The sequence below is a fragment of the Antedon bifida genome, chromosome 7 (assembly GCF_963402885.1).
Source record: "Antedon bifida chromosome 7, ecAntBifi1.1, whole genome shotgun sequence".
NCBI lineage: Eukaryota > Metazoa > Echinodermata > Crinoidea > Comatulida > Antedonidae > Antedon > Antedon bifida.
This window is the reverse complement of record NC_136232.1, coordinates 13,282,211-13,302,767: the sequence shown is the minus strand read 5'-3', so window position 1 is coordinate 13,302,767 and position 20,557 is coordinate 13,282,211. Positions and strand designations below refer to the sequence as shown.

Sequence of the window (20,557 nt, the reverse complement as noted above, 5' to 3'; positions counted from 1 at the left end):
CGCAGAAATTTGATGAAATTGATATATGTGCCAAAAGCATTCACCAAGTGGAGCTCTACAAATTCAATGATCAAATGCACTTTGGTGAGAATTTATTTATAAATATGGACAATTCCTTCATATTAAAATGTAGCAGAGTATCATAAATGTTATAATTTTGTTTTGTAATCTAATAAAGATAGGAATTATGCAAGAAAATGAATCAAAAAATGGTGGTGCTAATGCTCAGAATGAGCTTATAATATGTATGTATTTTGTAGTACATATGCACAGACTAGCGACTCTGGATATTACATTATTAAGCCAAAATCTTTTATTCTAATGATACTGCTCTGTTTGCTAGTTTCATAATCAGCAATTGTCTTGCTGTTACAGGTTTTTCGATAGAAGCCGAGTTAGGAGATGATTTAGAGCAAGAAGACCAATTATGTGTTTTTATAAGTGAAGTTGAAAAAGACTGCCTTGCATATCATCATGGTAAGTTCTGAGTTCTTAGACAGAATTAGATCTATTGAGACATTAAGTATTAAAGATACTGTTGGGTATCAAGACAAAATGATAGCATTTTCCACAATGAAAAAAGTTTGAAGGCATAAAATGTCATATGCGAATCTCTGTAATTATTGCCTAAACAATTCTGAAAACTGCAATTCCTGGAAACTAAGGTCTAGAAATGATTGTAATGTTTGTCTTCGGTCGCCTAGCACTTCATTCTTTCTGCAAACCTACTCATTAGTCATAATTGAATAAAATATATAAGAAACAAACCGATATTTCTTCTACCACTTTTATTATAAGATCATGTTGCTACTTTAAAATAATAATTATTACCTAATGTCTCATTTTGTAGATTTACAAGTTGGGGATGAACTTTTAGTAATTAACGGCAGGGTTGTCTGTGATCTTGACATGCTGTTTATCGAGAACCTGATCGCAAATGAGTCAACGCTCACCTTAACAGTACGCTCATGTCGTGCAATCTTCCCACAAACCAATGCAATGGAGGAAACTAACAAAATCATTGATCAGCTGACATGTCCACCACCGCCAACGCAGTCACGTCTCACTGATGATATGTTGGATGAACTGGTTATTCCTGCTCCACTTGGTATGTGATGTTCATTCATTTCTTTATTTCATATACAGTATGTTACCAACAAAGAAAATATTAAATTAAACTATCCATTGTCATAATCACAATCACCATCACTCATATATTGTACCCCTTTCACATAAAACACCATGACTAAACTCTGGAGAAACATGTGGAGAGCTAGTTTGGCCTCCCATTCACAATGACTAGAAATTCTGGAGTGACCCCATTCACTTCGATTCTCTTCCCGGTGTCAGAAGTGCAGCTTACATATTCATCAGTTAAACTCGAGTGCTTTGAACTCTAGAGTTTAGCTAGGCAATGTACTATATATATTTTTTTAAAAGTTTTTGGAGATGATCAAGAAGAATATGATATTGCCTCTGAAACCTCACCTAATTCCACGACAAAGACAATCAAATATATGTATGATCCAAATGAGGAAGAAGAGATGAACAAAGAAAACAAAACCAAAGACAAGGGCCAAATCGAACAGCTTCTTAAGGATGCAGAACAAATAACAGAACTCTGCCGCACAATACCATCACGTCACAACTCCTTAGAGTGTTCATCAACAGATGAAGATCAGCGGGTTGCTGCCAGTCGCCTGCGCAAGGTCATCATGGAATTGATTGATACAGAAAGAGGATACCTTAAGGATTTAAATGTTCTTGTTGGAAGGTATTTGGAACCCTTGCAATCGGAATCATTTTTGTCAGCTGATGAAGTAAGTTTAACACTTAATTTCAATTACAAATTATAAATCAAAAGTATGAACAAATTACTCATCATTCAAATTTGTGATGCTCACGTTATCAATATCAAACATTTAATATTAGTGAAAAGAGGCGACATCTATTTGAATAGTATATGACAATAATTGTACAATTTTGTAATAAGACTCTTTAACCTACTACTGTATAATATGTTGAAAAGTAGTAAATGTGCTACTACTGATGAACAAAACACAAACCAGTTTGATATTTGTATAATAATCAACTAATCTTTTTTTTTTCAGATTGACTCATTATTTGGCAATGTAAAAGAAATCATCAAATTCCAGAAGACATTCCTGCGATGTTTAGAAGATTCTTTAGGAGATGATGCTGAGTTTGAAAGTCTTTGTGATCCTGCATCTTATAATGTAAGTCAATACGTATCAGCTGGTAATCACCAATAAACAGTGCCGTAACGCACAGGCCTGAGGCCCCTGGTGTAAGTTTAAGTGCCCGTCAACGCTAGAGGCCTTGGCTGTTTTTTTTAGCCTTTTTCGACATATTTTAATGCATATTTTTTCCTCTGGGCCATGCTTAATGCTCATAGCTGTTACTCCACAGCAATTCATTATACATGTTTTTAGCTATCATCTTGCACTGATTTATTAATTATTATTTATTAATTAAATAATCAATACTACAATTCAATGTTGTTCACCAAGAATATTGCTTTACAAACAGATACAACAGATACTTTGTGTATTTAAAATATTTTGTTTACTGGTACATGCAAAAACCTGCCCCATAAAAACTCCCTGCACTTTCCGTAGCTTAGGTGCATAAATAAAACGATATGTTGTTTTTTATATTATCTGATAACATTTAAAACAAAATTAAATTTGTGCGTAGATCTCGTCTCATTGAGTGGCGTGGTCTAGATAAGTTGTCTTTATAAATGATCACCACATGAGGTTACAAACATGATTATAAGCAAATATACACCCTGCAATTCTTTAATTCATGTATAAAAATAGAATCTTGTCACAATAAACAAGCTATAAACACAAAATTGCAACATAAACGTTGATTGATTGATTTATTTACTGGCTTGTCTAGTTTGTCATCAATCAGAACCAAGACAGTTGAAGGTATTTCATTAGTGCTGAAGATATATTACATAACTGAACAAGAAAAACCTCATAGACACATTTATTATTTGGTGAATTTTTGTTGTTGCATTTCTAAGCCAGACTTCCTAGCTTCCTAAATTAAAATGCTGGTGTGTATGTACACTAGACATTATATTAATGGATTATAAGAAGAGTATAGGATCTGGTTAACGTTTGGCAGGGATATGCCGTAGATTCTCGGCGTTTTTGTCATTATAATGTTATTAATTTGAAATATTCTTTAATTTCTAGCAAATAAGAATTGTTAATATTTATTTATTGATGTGTTCTTTTTTCAGCCTGTTTTATACTCAATCAGCGACTCATTTCTACGGTATATGGACTACTTTAAGCTGTATAGCTCTTTCTGTGCAAGCCATTCCAAAGCTCAAAAGATCCTTCAACCAGCATCAGACAATGCTCCTTTAATGGCATTCCTTGATGCCAGGAACCCAAAACATCAGCATTCCGCTTCACTTGCATCCTATCTTATTAAACCAATCCAGGTACTTCAAGGAGTAGTAATATCTCACTATCTTTTCTAGATTAAGTCGCCCAGAATGCAGTCAAATTATTTTGAACAATGTTAGTTTTGTAGGCCTAGCTGGCGGTAACGTACGAACATTGTATGCTAGCTATTGAATTAGCCTGGCGTTGTATTGTTACTAAATTAATTGTCTTTCTTTTTTACATTTGTTTTATGTTTGTTTTATGTTTGTCAAATAAATAAAAAAATGAATGAATAAAGGAAAGTTTTAAGAATGAGTTAAAAAATCAGGTGAACAATTAAATATTTCAACTTTTAACAGAGAGTATTAAAATATCCACTGCTGATATCAGAGATGAAGAGCAATATTGACAAAGAAAGCACTGAATATAATCACCTAAGTAAGGCATTGAAAGGCATGGAACGTGTGGCTGAACACATAAACGAAATGATGCGAGTTCATGAAGAATTTGGCGAAGTGTTTGACTCCTTAGTGTCGGAACAATATCACGTCATGAAAGAGGTATGCTAATGCCAAACTTCTTGGTAAAAACATTTTTAAAATGAAAATCTCTTAATACAAAAAAATGAATGCAACTGCAATTGATTTTATTTCTTAGTGAAAAATTAACAAGTTTGCAGTGAATTGCTGATTATTAACAAAAAAAAATCTATTTCTTTTCTGTGGTGATTTGGTATCTTATTTCTTTTGTTTGACTTCTATTTTTTAAACTTTACTTGTGCATAATATTAAAATATAAACAAAAAGTTATGTAGATTCTTGTTACATAAATACTGTTTAAAATATACATTTTTTAAAGCAGCTTTTTATTTAAAGCAATTAAAGAATAAAATAGTAAGGCACTTGTTTTCTATTAACTTTCTTGAATGGTTTGATGTTTTCTTTCATTCATTTGTGTTCTTTCTTCTTCGTTTCCTTTCAAATATTCAGTCAATCGGAAATAAGGCAAGTATTATTTAACCTAATCATTAACATCCTATCTATGTACTGTATAATTAATATTTATATTATATTTGGTAATAGATTTACAATACCTTGGCAATAATGGTGTATGTTGTACTTTGAAATATATTATATTTTTAATTTTTTATATATATATTGACTCTAAAAACATTAATAGTATGGCAAAACTTAATCCAACTCTATAAAACAAATGTAAATTTTATTTAATTAAATGTTTGTATCCAAAATTAAACTCAATAATTTTTCTAATAATTCCTTATTTTCAAACTTTTGATAAAAATTAATATTATATAATATACAAAGTACAATTTAAAGTATTTATATTCTACTGTATCATGGGTTTTCACTGTTGATCAGATAACCTCAATTGTGGCAATTACCAAATATTATACATGAGTTCTTCATGTCTGCCCTTGACCAGTTCATTACCCTTACATTCAGACAACCTTACCAAATCATTAAATACTGACAAATATCTGTTGGTTCTGATCTGCAGTGTAAACCTAAGCATATTCATTATTCTATGTAATGTTATTTTATTTTCATGTTTTTAACTTTTGCATATGAAGCACTTTTTCACCTGCATGAAAATCTTGGTGATTATCAATATAAATAAGAATCTTAGGCTCCGCAGGTGTTTGATTTTAAAAATTGCACATAAGGCATTTTTTATTCTATAATACTAATTTATGATATTTCAGAGATTATTAAATTATTTTGCACTAAAACATTTCCGGTTCCACGTTTTAATTTTATCAAAGCAATATTAACTTATAATCTCTTTGTTTATTGCGCTTATATGGATGTTGCATGGTAAATAACTAACACACACAGGACACCAGCTTATTAAGGACCAGTTTTAAATTTTAAATAAACCTAATCTTCTGGTTAATTTTGGGTTTTGTAGTCTTTCCTACGCTATAGAGCCCTAGTTTATTTTTGTGCATGTTTTTTCCCAGCCCCTATTTTATCAATTTAATGTTTTAGTTATTACAAATAAACAATTACATCTATGGAGAAAATAAAAATACTGTACCACACTGTAATTGACAAACTGGAGGTGTACTGAAAAACTGTATTACTGCAATTGTTTACAAGTTAACATGAGGTTCTCAGCACTGTCTACGCAGTACATTAAATTGTGTACATTTATTTTTCAATTTCATTAAATTTAGTTGCTGTCACTGTTTCCATGTACTGAATCATTAATGTTGTTTTCACCTTTAACCTTAGGTGCCTGACCTAGCAATGGATGACCTTTTGATGTACTCAAATGCAAGATGGCTGAATTGCCAAGATGACATTGGAAAAATGAAGAAGGGAAAAGAACCTGAAGTTATTATATTTGGTATGCAATTACACAATCTCTGAAACTCTTTTCTTAATTGTTCATTTTGATAATTATAATTATCATCATCAATCATCTCATAATGGACAAGGTTGCCATTCCCATAGATGTACAAACACCAAAGTATGCACTTTTTTAAGTGCACACAAGTCAGATATGTACATGGACCTCCGGTTTAAGTCTTCATAAAAAATGACTTGTTCTTACCACTATGGTTGAGGAGTGCTTTGAAACAGTATCGTTAATAGTTTGCACCGCCCTGCCTTAACCGGTCAGCCACTCTACTTGACTTGATAACACTTAAATATGTTGATATAAAGTTTGCTGAACATCGCGTATATATACGGTAGTTCTAAAAAGTTGAATTGTTGTGTTTCTCAACATTTCAATCAACATACCTGGATCATCCATTCTCACTTCTGCGGACGATCTACATATATTGATCAAAATGTCAAGAAACTCAACAGTTCTTTTCAGAACTAGATATGTGGTGTACCGCAAAACTTATATCAACATATTGATTTCGCTATGCAAACCTTCAAACAATATTTTAACATTTAAAAAATCACTAATTATTTGTTGTTTTTTTATTTAGTGTTCCGACCAGCTATTGTTATAATTTATAAGGAGAAAAATAAGCGTAGGAGTAAGTATCCAGATAAATCAACTGGAACCTTGAAAGCTCACACGACTGAGGATATACGATTCAAATGGATGATTCCGGTTGCTTATTTACAAGTGAGAGAAAGTACTGTAAATGGTTAGTGTCTTAATCAACTTGTTTCATTCTCTCGAATTCTTAATCCATGGCCCTCAGTCTGTTTAGTAGGAATGTTGAAATGCTTGGAAGGTTTTTATACATCAAATTGCAACTTTTGAGATGATACTTTTTACCTCATATAATGTTCGCAATCAAGTAAAGGCCAATTTTCACAGACGAGCGGTAACGGAACCAGAAAAAAATATATAGAATGTTATTTCGAACGGGCAGTATCGCCTCAGGATAGATTAGATTCTTGGCTTTACCGCTTGTCTGTATAAATCGCCCTTCAGGATCACTTTGAGGAGAAGTCGGACAATAGAAATCACATAAGTAATTGGAAAATCTGCTATCGATTTTTCACTAAATACAATATTTCCAAACTGCAGTTCAATAAAAGCAAAATATTAATTACATTTATTATTTATTATTGCAGACACAGAGTACCTAAGTCTATGGGAACTGGTTCACATAAAATCAGTTGGATGTCCAGAAAAACACTTCCAATTCTCTTGCTGGTATGTCAACTATAGTGTATTTTATTTTTTAATTACCATAGTATTGTCAAAGTTTTTTCAAAAGAATTTTGATACAATTGTAATAAAGAATAAACAAATAAGTTTCTAATTTCTAAAATAAATATTACTTAATTTTTATATAAGAAAATCATTGATAGCGGATTTCGGGAAGATAAAAAATCTTGTACATTAGTCTTGTGAAAAAAAACAAAACCAAAAGCCAAACAGTATTCTTAACTTTCAGTTAGTACTGGTACAAAAAATGTGCATTTTTAAGGTTTTCATCTACTGAAGGAATAGAATAATTATTGTTATTGTAAAAATTACCTATTCAAGTTTTGCTTCAATTTTTTTGTTTGTTATTTTATTTTGCAGTACACTGGCCAAAAAGACGGCGTTTGTCAAATCTTTGAGAAGCATAGTTAAAGAGTATAATCGTGGAAAAGCATTACCAGGTGGACGCTACAACTCACTTAAGAAAAAGAAAGTCTATCAACCAATCACAGGAAGGACACCAAGGAGAAAACCTTTGGTAATTGATAGTACAGATAGCCCATCAAATAAAGACCATGGTGAGGAAGGGTCACAAGCCAGCGATAAGTCGAGCGATGGCAGTTCACAGGTCAGCTCCATGCGGTCTGAGGAACCAATTGACTATGAGAAAATCTTAGAGAATGAATTAGAACTCGGTCACTATAATGAACAAGGAATTCATGCATTACCGCTAAATTTTAACTCCAACAATAACATTATGCACACTAGCCATATGAACGATGCTCAACCATTTTATTTGAGTCCAGAGAAACAATCAACGGCAACAAATGTTGACCAGAATTCCAAAGACAATGAAACAACTCAATTTGAAGCCCTTTTAAGAGTGTTTGAAACTGCTTCCAAGGACAGACGTGTGAAACCGAGTGTTCCACAATACAACACATTTCCAACGAAACGCAATGTGACACGTATGCATAGCGATGAACTTCTTGATGATAGAAAGACAGTTACAAGCCTTAACCAAGGCCTTGATGCATTAGGGTTAGAATCTACATTGAATGGCCTGCCAGGGCCTATACTCGATGTACCGCCTGTTTCTAAAACATTATCTGGATCAACCTATGACAATCTATGTGATCAGGATGAAAACACCATTGATACAAGTTTGCAATACAAATCTAATAATGATAACAATTCCTGTAGTGAAGATAGTAAATAGTGTACAATCGATTTAGTTTGGTAGAGAAATTTTAGAGTTGAAAGAAAGTAGTCTATAATATTGAACTGTTGCAATGTTTAAATTATTATTATAGGTTATCTCACCAAATTGGGAACTCATCTCGCCCTATGAATTGCCTCAATTGTAAAACCATGGACCTTAAATGTATAGGTTCGTAGTAAAACCATTTCCGTTTTATTTACAAAATGTTTCACCTCCCTGTGGCAAAAACCACAAAGCCCAAATACAAATGATGTATATGTAATGTATAAATGCAATTTACAATGGACGTTAATATTTTCATATTAATTTGTGTTAAATAAATTGATTTAAAAAAAATAACCCAACAAATATTATAATACACCTATACAATTGACCAGTACATTCTGAATAACAAAGTACTAACTTTTTTTTTTGTAAATGAGTGTAAACCTGTTTTAAATTATTAAATACTCAGTTTGTAACTTTTGATATGAAAGGCATTTGATAGAATTGATCATCATTAAAGAAACCTCTAAAAATGCCATTAGAAACAAATTTATAATACTATTATGAAATTCTGAACGCAAGTATCTTCCAATCCAACGGGAATATAATAATTTGTATGTTGTCATTTTGTATATTAAATATTTGAATTCTTGCCAGAAAATTAATTTTGAGATACATCTATTTAATATGTGAATATGATAATTTTATTAAAACGTTAGGTCTGTGAAATAGATTATATGGTTCTAAATTTGGTCTCTAATCAAAAAAGTTTATTTTTTATTTGTTTGCCTTTTGAGACGAAATGAAAATCTTGTGTTTAATTAACGGTCTTTTTCACAAAGCATAACTTTCCGTAGTGTTAATGTTTAGGCCGAACAGGATCTAGGACTAGCTTGGCTGCCACATACTTATAACATGTCAACTCTTAGTTGATGCAATTTTTTGCGCATGTGATTAAAATCTGCTTAAGAAAGATGAAAGTAACCAAATCAATCTAGCTGGCTGGGCCTAAATCTATCTTTTCTTTTACTTGCCGCATTTTATGGAAAAAGAAAACAAAGATTGGCTATGGCCTTGCCAAATCCTAAACCAATATGTTGAGAAGTGATGACAAGAACCATATAATATATTTTCTCTGGCCTAATAGCCAATACAATTATTACCAAAATGGCTGTCTTTTTTGGACATTGATTTTAATAAACTTTAATTTATAACTGCATGGAACATATATCGTGGTAATATAATTTATATATCTAATTTAATATTGTATGCGATTGTGTGCATTACTATTTACAATATATTAATTATCGTTTGTTCCTCTTAAAACAACAGCTTTAGACATTTTTCTGTTATTTCTTTCCCAAAGTATTATAAAAATAAATTTACAGTAGAATGATGTGCCTGGATTTTCAATTAGAAATTCCAGTTTACATTCTTCTGTGGAATTACTGTACATTAACCCATCAATTTAAATATTAAATTAATATAGATTATACTCTTGTTTGGTATTGTATAATTGATTGTTAAGTAATGTAATTTAATATAATAAAGCTAATAATATATACATTTATAAGATTACATTGGAAAATAGTACTATTCTCTATTAAGGCCTAGCATAATAAACAGTAATTATTTAAATAAATGGCTATATATTAAGATATGTACAACCATCGACTGCCTGATAAGATGCTAAAGGTCACCAACATCTGTCATCTTCTAGTTATTCTTGTATACTGTATCTTATTTCTGCAATATTTTTTTTTCCAAATTACTATTCCACTTTATGAAATTTACAACACAGCCAAATTAAGTGGGTCTACTCCCTATAGTGCTTGATACCCACTATGCCTGATGCCTGAGGTCCCTTGTTGTATGATCTCTACAGCGGCAGTCCAATGATAAAGCCCTCGGGCATTTTCAGCTATTTTCGACATATTTTAATGCCTTTTGTTTCCATCCGGGCCCATAAGCTGGGTTTAGCCAGTGAGCACTCATAACCATTACGCCACTACAGACAGTGATACTACAGTATTTCACTAGAGGGTTTAAGTTATTTCCAGCCAAGGTCTTTCACTAACATCAAGTCTTGAGGAAGCCTAGATGCATTCTGGAATCAAGTATGGTGTCTGAGTTTAGTCGAAGTTTGAGCGTTTTAGGTAATATTCACATTGAAATTGTACTCTGTCTAATCAGATCTACTTCCCCTGCCACTTCCCTTTCCTTCTCCCGAGATATGTGCCAAATTTGGTGAGTCTTCCATTTTGTATGTTATTTTCAGATCTTACACTTTTACAGTGTACTATACAAATGATAAGTGTATTTAGATTACAATTGTTGTTATTATATATTGTATAATTATTAGCCATACTTGTTTCTTCATGTTATTGGGTATGATGAGACTTTTATATCTTTATAGAAATTAGCCAAACACTTTTATCTACATTGTACAAATATATCATACACATTTTACTAGAGTTAAATTAAATGGCTTATAAAATTGGTGAATTAAATTGTATATAGAGCACTGTTAACAAAATATGCAATAGAAAAGCGAGTTTCTTTACACTTTACAATTTTTATTTCAAATGCTGTCTTTCATTGATGCCTGCATTTTCTTATATGTTTATGTTGTTTATAAAAAACATTGAAATATGAATTAGTTATTTTATACATTTATGATGAAGACCATATTATCTATTTAGTGAGTTTGTGCAGTGTTATTTATTTTATGTTATAATATTATATGTTTTTATTTGTAAGTTTGATTATGTCTTCGATGTACTTTGTAACCCAATTAAATTCAGCTTTGGCTTATGGTTCACGTCGTCTTTAAAGAATACATTTTCTTCGAGTAAAATTGTTTTGTTGAAAGTCAAGTTATTTTATTGATGGGAAAAGAATAGACATTTTGGGTGTGAATACTGCACATGTACAGGAGTGAGTTGAAGTCGGTGTAGTAAAGTAATCAACACTTACTTTATTGGCAGGGTTATGTGGCCAACTCACTCCATTGTTCTGGTGGTAGAACAAATTTAATTGGGTAAGGACTTCAAACCAGAGGTCCAGTGTCCATCATTCGCTGAGTATTCTTTCAAGAAGTTAGGTAGTCATGAATAGAAAATTAACTCTTGCCACAGACATGATGTGACCCTTACACTATATAAATGATTCATATCAATGAGTCGGTTTGTACTCTACCACAGTGACTCTTATAGTTCAGTGACCATATTCTCCAATCACATTATAGATTCACTCAAAAATGCTAAGATTGCCTAGCCTACAGTACTTCAAATATAAAAATGTTCCTATTTATGTGATTCGAAGGAAAATACATAACTTTATATTAATTTATTTTTTTAAATATTTTTAAACTTAAGTTAAGTATGGGATCTCACTGCAACAGAACAACAGCATTATACAAAATATATACACACAACTATATATTATACTTTATTCATGTAAGAGTTGAGTTTCCATACATAATGAGCAAAAAGTGGAAATGTATCTGAAATATGCAGAAGTGAAGATTCCAATTGTTCTTTTATAGTTTCCGCAATGTCACCCTTAATATGTTGCCACGTGACCGAAAGAGATAATAATTCTTCTAGTATTTCAAAAGCGTGGCATCCATTCTCATACTGAGCAGTGTTCAATTCGCACTGTTTGTTTGTGTGTTGCCGGAGACTTTCTGACAATTTAACAATCTGATGAGTGAGCAATTTTAAAGTTGGAATTAACAGCGACTTTACCTGGCATAGCTTCACTACTTGTGCTATAATACTCTGCTGAAGTTGACACTGTTGAAGAGATTAAAAATACAAAATTATTATGGGTGTTGAGGATTGCGTATCTTAGAGTGGGATTAATCGTGACAATGATGTATATAATTCTTACTGGTCTGTAATGAGCTCCAATCAACGCCCTCTTTAGCAACCCCTGTACCAGCCTCCAGCAGTTCCTTTCAAGATTCTTTTCACTATCGTCATTTGATTTTGAATCGATAACATGTAGCACACCCTCAATACCCCAGTTTACATCCTTTGATGGAATAGATTCAATGTTCTCAAGAAGGTGGTCTACCACAGAGTTCAATGAACTCTCAAGAATATCCAATGCTTCCTTTGTTTGAAAAAATGGACTAGATTTGTTGTGATTGTGCAGACACGTTGTGTAATGAAGGAATCGGATGTTCCTGTTGAATTCCTGAGAGACCTCACCATCGTCATCTCTCACTAATCCCTCTGATGAACATGGTGGTGTCAGGAAGTTGTCCAAGAAGGTACTTGCCATTATTTCATTTCCATCATCTACTTAGAATAAATTGATTAATTATGAAAAATCTTAAATAAAAACTTCCCACTCCACCACAAAACAACTTATGCTATTATTACCTGATTTATTTGATTTTATATTTTCTTCTGCCTTTACTCTAAAAAGCTCTTGTTTTGCTGTTAATAGTTCGGTTTGAAGTCGCTTAGCTTCAATTTTCCAGCTTCGCTCTCTGTTATGTATTGTTTCTCTTAGTTCTTTAGCATATTCTTCTGCTGGCATGTCATTAGGTTTGTTCTTTACTACTGCTATTGCAACTGCAAGTTTTACTCTTTTTATGTAATTCAAATCATTAGGGTTTATTGATGAAGGCATATCCATGATTTCAATATGCCTGGCCTAAATCTTGAATGACTGAAAGAAAATTGGATCGTACTGTAAAACCTCTTGGTCTGCAAAACTAATCTAATCTGGTTAGGGTTCCGGCACAGGAACTCAACTGCCCATGGTAACGGATTCCGAAAGACGCTATTGCTGAAAAGATCAGGCCTTCGGCCATCTAAACATATTTTCGTGCTATGTAAGCCATCTTGCAGAGATGAAAAACAGTAGTGACTAGCCGAGTATAACCAACAGAAATAACAGCGTTTTCAGGGGATTCAGGACTCAATTTTAATTTAAAAAAACTAACTCCTGAACGAAGGATCGTATGAGGCTGTGGTGTTCAACAATTTTTCAAATTTTTTTCAATCACACAGTGATGTAGGCCAATCTTTTAAGAACATTTCACAATTTTTTTTTTTCTCATACGATCCTCCGTTCAAGAGTTACGATTTTTAAATTAAAATTGTGTCCCTGAAATTCCATGAAAACGCTATGTTATTTCTGTTGGTTATGCTTTCTTCATTACACGGCATTGTTTGTCATCAATCGAAGATGTCTTCCGTTTCGTGTTAAAAGAGGCGTATTGGCTGCCAGCCATTGGATTTTTGGTTGAATTTAACTATGTATTTTGTCATTTTATAAGTGAAAACAATATTTTTTTCAGTTTTTTAAGGGATTAACTTTATCAAAACTACAAAATAACCTATTCAAATCAAAGTCTGATTTGATTTATCTTCATTTTTCATGATTTTTCACAATACAATTTAAAAAAGGCTAGGCCTAGGCTAGGCCTGGATTCTCCTAGGCTATAGATAGGCCTAGCTAGAGTAGGCTAGGCCTAGGCTTAGCCTAGCTTAGTTTAGAAGAAGCCTGCTGGCTACACTAATTAAAAGTTATGGCGGATCCTCTCGCCTAAACTAAGCCTCCTAGCCTCCTTTTCTACCTAATTAGTAGGCCTAGGCTAGAGAGGGTCTAAGATCCCACGTAGGATACACCAACTTTAGGCACTATACCTAGGCTAGGGCCTAGGCCTAATATATGATATAGGCCTAGGCCTAAACTACATACTGTGTCCGATGATTGTTTGTGTGTAACGACGTACTCCTATACCGTGGCCGCGCCGCGTGTGTACCGTCGATTTTCGTCTCTGGATTTTCGGAGTCAGATGATTACTCCATCGACGTCTGTAGGGAAGAGTCTACAGAACTTTTATCTCTCTTAGCTTTGTTGGTAATATTAATAATAATATACGTACAGTACTAGTTTTTTAATAGATTGCTAGCTGTTTGACGTTTGCCTCCGACCCTTTGCCACCTTAATTACGCCTTTTGCCAACTAGCCTAGATCATTTTCCACCTCGGCCATTTTCCACCCGGTCAATTTGACACCACCGGTCATTTGCCGCCCGGCCTGTCCTGTTGCAACCTAACCTAGAGGCCTAGGTCCGTTCCACTACCTAGCCCTGTAAACTTCTCTCTCATTTTATCCGTCGTGCCATTCCCACAACCAAAAATGGGCACAGCCTAGTAGATAGTAGCGCACAGTCGTAAACTTCCCATTGATTGTAATCGTATCCTATTCGTTATCACTGTGCGCAAGTACAACCAACATGGGTAGGCCTATTAGCGCACAGTGGTGAACTTCCCATTGGAAGTGTGGTGGTAGGGCCGGCGGAGGAGGAAGGCGGTAGATTGTATTCTAAGGAGTTGCACAAAATATCCTCCAGATAAGAAACTATTCTATCTAGGTCCTAGTCAAAAAAAACCTCTGAGGTGTTACTGAAACAGAGACGGCAACAGTGAGTAGGCCTACCGTAATTTTATTTGCATTTAAATACGGTAAAGTGATATTTTAAATTCACACTCACAATGCATGGATGCCAAAGGAAAAATTTCAGCCACAGGTACGTGGCGATACAAAAGCAGGTGAACAAAATCCAAACGACTGCAACCCCGGTGTTTATTAAACAGACTGCATGGAGACATATTATTATATATTGACGTATGTCAAACTGTTGATAGCAATAATATATTTAATAATTAATTAATTAATAATATATTTGATCAACGCATCCAAAATCTGTGGAGATTAGGCCTACATTGATAATTAGAAAAGATCGTGGTAGCCTATTCTTATCGAATGGTGTACTTCAGGGGTAGAAAGATTACTGTTTTAAATTCATTCCTGCGATATAACAATGATAATTCTATGAGAGTCCTCATTAAAGATATGCCTTTATCTGTGAATGATGACGAATTTTTAACAAACTACGAAATATGGGATGTAAACCCCGCTTTGTAGCCGGCGCCACGCCCTGCGAATGAAGCTACGTGTAAACGGCCAGCTATAACAAAATGTTTAAACGGGGTTGAGAAAACTACTGCCCCTTTAGCTAGAAACGTGAATATCAACGGCTTCGAGGAAAGCTTATTTCATGAAGCTAAAGTTCCATCCCAAACCCGTAATGTCACGGTGTGTTGGAGCCGCCGTATAGAAGGGCATATTGTCATTAGATGTCCGAGTAAATTACAGGAGGACGCGATCAAATTTGGCAGGCACGATAACTTCAAGTCATCACCACATCATGCAATTGGAATCCGAGAGGAGCAGTAATGAAGATAGTGAAAGTGATCAGGAAAGCGATTGCGTCAGTTTAGCTGATGAGTATCTGAAGATGCTTTCGCGACAATACATCTTGCCAGCTTGCCATACAAACAAAAATTACTTAGACCTTTTATCACGTCGATCAAATCATGTGATTTCGTAATAGCTGATGTGCATAGGCCTAATATCAATAAAGAAGGAAAGCTAAGCCAACGAGAGTGTTGTGAGCTGAGAGACAGCCTCACATTCAGTGAGGCCGGTAATACAATATAAAAAGAATCGAAAACGTGGACGATGTACGTCGCTGGATACATGACACATTTTCAAAGTAGGCCTAAAGATAGACCATTTTTACTCTACCTATCGTGTCCATTTTCTTTGATTAATTTTTTCGAACTAACTCATCTGTATGGCTGGAAAAATACAATCCATTTTCTGTCAGTTAACAAAAACAACCATAGTTCATAATGGTCCACTGATCAGAAATGTGAAGTTTTATTTATTCAAGAATCTCACAATTTCACAAGAAAACATAAATAAATATTGTTTTGAAGAAGATGCGTATCACAATTGTGGTAGTTCCCATAGTAGAAAATCAATAATCTCAGAAAATTAATTAATTATTATAATACTGCTGCTGGACCTTATTTCAGCGCATTCTTTGGTGGTGGGAAATACAGAAAATGCGCGTCAATATTTGCGCGCCCGAAGATAGCACGCATTGTGCGTACATAGAAACATGTATCCCCGTGAAACAATTCACCACAACAAATAATCATACTTACGAATTCGCTTAGTTGAGAAGTACACGTACTTACAAACTACGCTATTAAATTGCCTGTTTTCTTATCTTAAAGCACGGTTTGTCAACCAAACATTGGTAAGCAATACAAATAATTTTTTTTTAAATCATCGGTAGCCTATTTATATATATATATTTTTAATTGCGGTAAAATTGGAATACTTATAGCCAAGGTTTATCTAGATGTCTTGTTAAAATTTGTATAGGCCTAGTAGTAGCCTAATGGCTATGTAGTAGGCTACGTAGTAGAAACTTAGTTAGTATTTAACTTTGTTTAATGATGTCAGGCAATTTTAAAAAAATTAAATCGCACATATATATATTTGTATTTTTCGTTTGTACTCAGCACAGGTTAGCTTCAGTGGCAAGCTTGTGATAAGAACACGTCATAGCGTTATTGAACACTATAGAATAGTTATAATAGTACAGTTATTCAGCATACCCATACACAACCGATTTTTTCTATAGGAAATGATTTTTCTGATTGAGTATCTACAAACACATCTACAATATTTTGTTGATTTTCTTTTATTTTTTTAAAGGCAGTTCATTAAAATTATAAAAACAAACAGTCAAATACATTTTACAATTTTTTTACAATTTTTCCCATCATTGAGATTTCAATTCAATTTATTTAATTCTATCATTTATGTTTTCAGCTTTCTTTTTGACCAAGGATGGGTAGAAAAAAGAAAAATAAAGTTCACCCTGACGCCAATAAGGCCGCTGGATCAAGGTAAGCCCAAAATGTAGCTCGCAGTCTGCTGATACAAGCCTCTCGATAATTTGGCAGTTTCTACCCAAAATTTAAAGACGTTATTCAACATCTACAGTACATGTCAACATTATGCTACTGCAGTTACTGCAGTAACTATATATTTCATAAAAGTAACAAATGATTTTAGTTTGCTTCAAAGTGTACGAGACAGCCACTACAATAAATAGTTTGATTATAGGCTACCCCACCCAAGCACCTCACACGAAGATGCTTTTTAAAAAAAAAATTGCATAAACAGTGAACAAAGTGTAGATACTGTAGTAGCTGCAATACAGTCATTTTGGTTTAATTTCATTGTGATTTTAATTCTAATAATATTTATTGTAGAGAGGATAATGCATCATTTGCAAGCCGCTTCACAACCTTCATCTTTGGAATGTGCATGCTGAGGCAAGCGCCAACAACTGACAGCTATGAGACCGCTCAGAAAAAAGAACAAGGTTGTCAGACTTCCGATGTCCAGAATCAGCTGAAGGCGACCACAAAGAAAGACGCTTGGTGCCAATACTCTTACGCAGATGACAAATCAACTCGGAATGTATCTGTTCAAACCCGTTCCAATCGAAAACGGAAAAAGACGATTGTCATGGAAGATGCCTCTTGCCAATACTCCCAACCGGATCCCAAGATAATCTGCCATGCATCTGTTCAGACTGAGGAAAACCAGAAAAAGATGGTTATGAAAGATGCCTCGTGCCAACCGGATCACAAGACAGCATGCCATGCATCAGTTCAGACTCTACCCAAAGATTTAAAGAGTACATCAACGACAACTTCACCAATGAACAACGGATTATGCAAAGTCAATGATGCAAGTACCATGACCTCTATGTTGTTGTGTCAATGTGGTGACGCACTCGACCTGCCTCCTGCCAAGAACCAAGGTGTAACCGCAGCAGAAGCTACACCATCTGTATCTAGCTGCTCTAGTAGATCATCCATTCAACCAGATAGTGAATCTGAAAATGAAGAAGACATCAGTAAATACACAAGCCTGATCCGAAAAGTTGCCCAGTGGAAAATGGGGGTAAATTACAGACTGAAGGACCTAGAAGCACTTCTATCATTTGACCTTCCGACTTTTAATGATATCATCAAACCTGTCTTATGCAAAGGTAAAGAAATAATTATTGGAAATGGAACATCTGGTTCAGTGAAACTAGCAGAGAAAAGTTCAGAAAGTGGTTCAGCAACGATGATTGCAGTGAAGTCCATCGATCCGACATCTGTCCTGGAGGAAAAACCAATGTTAATTTATGAAAAGAATTATTACATTAGGAAAGGTTTTATTGAGGCCAAAATACTGTCAAAATTGTCAGATTGTGTGCTCTTCCCAAAGATATATGGCATACATCATGATCCAGATGAGCATAAATTGGACATTTATATGGAACTCTTCAGCATAGGTGATTATCATAATGCTTCACTTAAGGAGTACCTTCAAGAATGCAAAGGGATCAAGAATGAACATTCTCTACTACTATGGCTTCTCATTGCTTATGACATCGCAGCTGGAATCCAGGTCTTACACATTAACGGATATCTGCACAATAACATTGCATCGCGCAACATTGTTTTGACAAATACGAAGGAACGACTGTGTGGAAGAATCGTCGATCTTGGTTCCGTATCACTTGCATCTACACAACAACCAAGACTTTACCAAGAAGACTTCAGTAAGGAGGAGGAAAGAGAAAGATTTTCTACTATTTGGCCGGAAGTTGCTCCAGAATTCATAACTGGCGACTTGGTCGAGACAACGGCTACCGACATCTACGCTCTGGGAGTTTTGTTTAAAGAGCTCTATGACCACATTCTTTTACCAGAACTTCAGATTTTGAGTCGCGACATGACAGCGGAGGATCCTAGCCAACGCCCATCCGTTGAAGATGTTTTAAATAAACTTCATAAATATATTTGTACAGAAAAGGCAGCACTTGGATTTGGAGATATCAAATTTGTTTAAAGCTCATTCAATAATTTCAATATTCACTGTTTAAAAATTAATCATCTCAGAAATTAAATTTTATATTATATGGCAGTCACTAATATTTTGTATTCATCACCTGAATAAAGTTGATTTTAAGGAAATAAATCCATAAATAATTTAATACTTTGTATTCAGTTTTTTTCCACCATGCTTTTACTAAATTTCTCAAAACAAAACATTTCATGAATTACTTATTACGCCAATGATAACCATGGCAATGTACTGCTGCATCCATCTTAGATCATTGACGAAGGCTAGGCCAGAAAGCTAGGCTATTAAAAAAGGCAGTGCTCTATACTATATGTTGATTTTCAAACGCAAAATTAGTCCAAATGGTAATTTTACTTTGTACGTTGTTTGCAGAATTATTCAGCCGTTGGCTGCCTTCTGTTTGTACTATTTATGTGTTTTTATGAATAAATACCTACCTATATTTCTCAACCAATAAGTGAAATTTATTTATATGTCAAACTTGGCTCGCATAAATGCTTCAATCATTAGGGAATTCCACAGTGCGAATTGCAGCTATACAGTAAATTATGTCTGAACATCAAGTCTCTTTATCTTGGTGTTTCTTTTTATACTATCTGCATTGCAGACTTTCACCTTTTTTTACACTTTCTGTATTGATTGGTTCAAGGTAATTTACAGTGACATCGTCCATTGATTGGTACCAAAAACAATTAAATGATGTTTTTTTAATTGCATCTTTAGCGTTACTTGTGTTTCCTTACTAATTGTACACACATTTATAATCAAAGGCAATCAACAGTCACCATTGAGAATTGCCTTTGATTATGTCATATATGTAGTTAATTCCAGCAAAAGTCAAACTATTGCATGCGTAGCCTACACCACGTTTCCATGTAAGCCTCATACTTTAACTACATAGGTTCAATTAGAAATATACTATGCACAATCTTACCCAATTTGAAGCTGTTAATTAACATTAACAAGTACATAAGTAACAACCATGACTGCTTTACCAGCTATAGCAGCAACACCCAACCCATGGACATCAATAGCATACTAGCATATAGGTAGCAACCGCGGCAGCTTTTCCACCTAGCGCAGTAACACGTACCCAACCCTTAGATTTGAACAGCGTAATAACATACAAGTAGCGACCATGCCAAGCAGTAACATTAAACCCATACACTTCAATAGCATATTAGCATATCATTAGCGACCAAAACTGCTTTCCGAGCTATAGCAGAAATAGCGACTACAGCAGTAACACTTAACCCTTAGACTCAGACTAGCATAATATCATATCAGTGCTGCTGCTATTTCTTTGCTATTTATATGGCTATATCAAGTATAGCAATTACACAGCAATTTGTTTGCAATTTATGGCTATATCAAGTATACCAATTGAAAGGTATTTGTAGGCTATTTATGGCTATATAATTCGCGAAAATAACTGCTTTCTAAGCTATAGCAGAACCAGCAG

The 20,557-nt window shown here is 34.1% G+C and overlaps 2 protein-coding genes across 8 annotated transcripts in view; one reads left to right on the top strand and one right to left on the bottom strand.

Annotated features, from left to right (window-relative positions):
- LOC144849171 (protein still life, isoforms C/SIF type 2-like) overlaps positions 1-11,096 on the top strand; it is a 71,347-nt gene extending 60,251 nt beyond the window's left edge. For 2 of the 3 annotated variants that reach the window (XM_078706194.1, XM_078706195.1), the window contains exons 17-28: positions 6-84; positions 376-477; positions 851-1,108; positions 1,441-1,820; positions 2,112-2,237; positions 3,278-3,484; positions 3,788-3,988; positions 4,418-4,432; positions 5,684-5,798; positions 6,394-6,558; positions 6,995-7,076; positions 7,452-11,096. In XM_078706194.1, the coding sequence (XP_078562320.1) occupies positions 6-84; positions 376-477; positions 851-1,108; positions 1,441-1,820; positions 2,112-2,237; positions 3,278-3,484; positions 3,788-3,988; positions 4,418-4,432; positions 5,684-5,798; positions 6,394-6,558; positions 6,995-7,076; positions 7,452-8,289 (2,568 nt within the window). In that variant the 3' untranslated portion in view covers positions 8,290-11,096. The remainder of the gene's footprint in view (positions 1-5; positions 85-375; positions 478-850; positions 1,109-1,440; positions 1,821-2,111; positions 2,238-3,277; positions 3,485-3,787; positions 3,989-4,417; positions 4,433-5,683; positions 5,799-6,393; positions 6,559-6,994; positions 7,077-7,451) is intronic. The other variant, XM_078706196.1, reaches the window with a different exon arrangement.
- A 615-nt stretch (positions 11,097-11,711) lies between these two features.
- LOC144848075 (meiosis-specific protein MEI4-like) lies at positions 11,712-14,302 on the bottom strand. Of its 5 annotated transcripts, none has more exons than XM_078704749.1 (4): positions 14,235-14,302; positions 12,669-12,960; positions 12,172-12,587; positions 11,712-12,074 (listed from the first exon to the last, which is right to left on the bottom strand). In XM_078704749.1, the coding sequence occupies exons 2-4, from the start codon at positions 12,925-12,927 to the stop codon at positions 11,721-11,723; spliced, it is 1,029 nt and encodes a 342-aa protein (XP_078560875.1). In that variant the 5' UTR covers positions 12,928-12,960; positions 14,235-14,302; the 3' UTR covers positions 11,712-11,720. The 5 variants fall into 5 exon arrangements, with proteins under 5 accessions (XP_078560875.1, XP_078560872.1, XP_078560877.1 ...); XM_078704746.1 differs by lacking the exon at positions 14,235-14,302 and adding an exon at positions 13,999-14,110; XM_078704751.1 differs by lacking the exon at positions 14,235-14,302 and adding an exon at positions 13,999-14,110 and having other exon boundaries at positions 12,172-12,584.
- Positions 14,303-20,557: the final 6,255 nt, after the last annotated feature.

Excerpts from the sequence above, each read along its gene's own strand:
- LOC144848075 (XM_078704749.1), bottom strand. The coding sequence starts at position 12,927 with ATGGATATGCCTTCATCAATAAACCCTAATGATTTGAATTACATAAAA. Across the intron at positions 12,588-12,668 it reads TATAAAATCAAATAAATCAG|TAGATGATGGAAATGAAATA; the intron begins GTAATAATAGCA and ends ATTTATTCTAAG. Across the intron at positions 12,075-12,171 it reads TTGGAGCTCATTACAGACCA|TGTCAACTTCAGCAGAGTAT; the intron begins GTAAGAATTATA and ends TCTCTTCAACAG.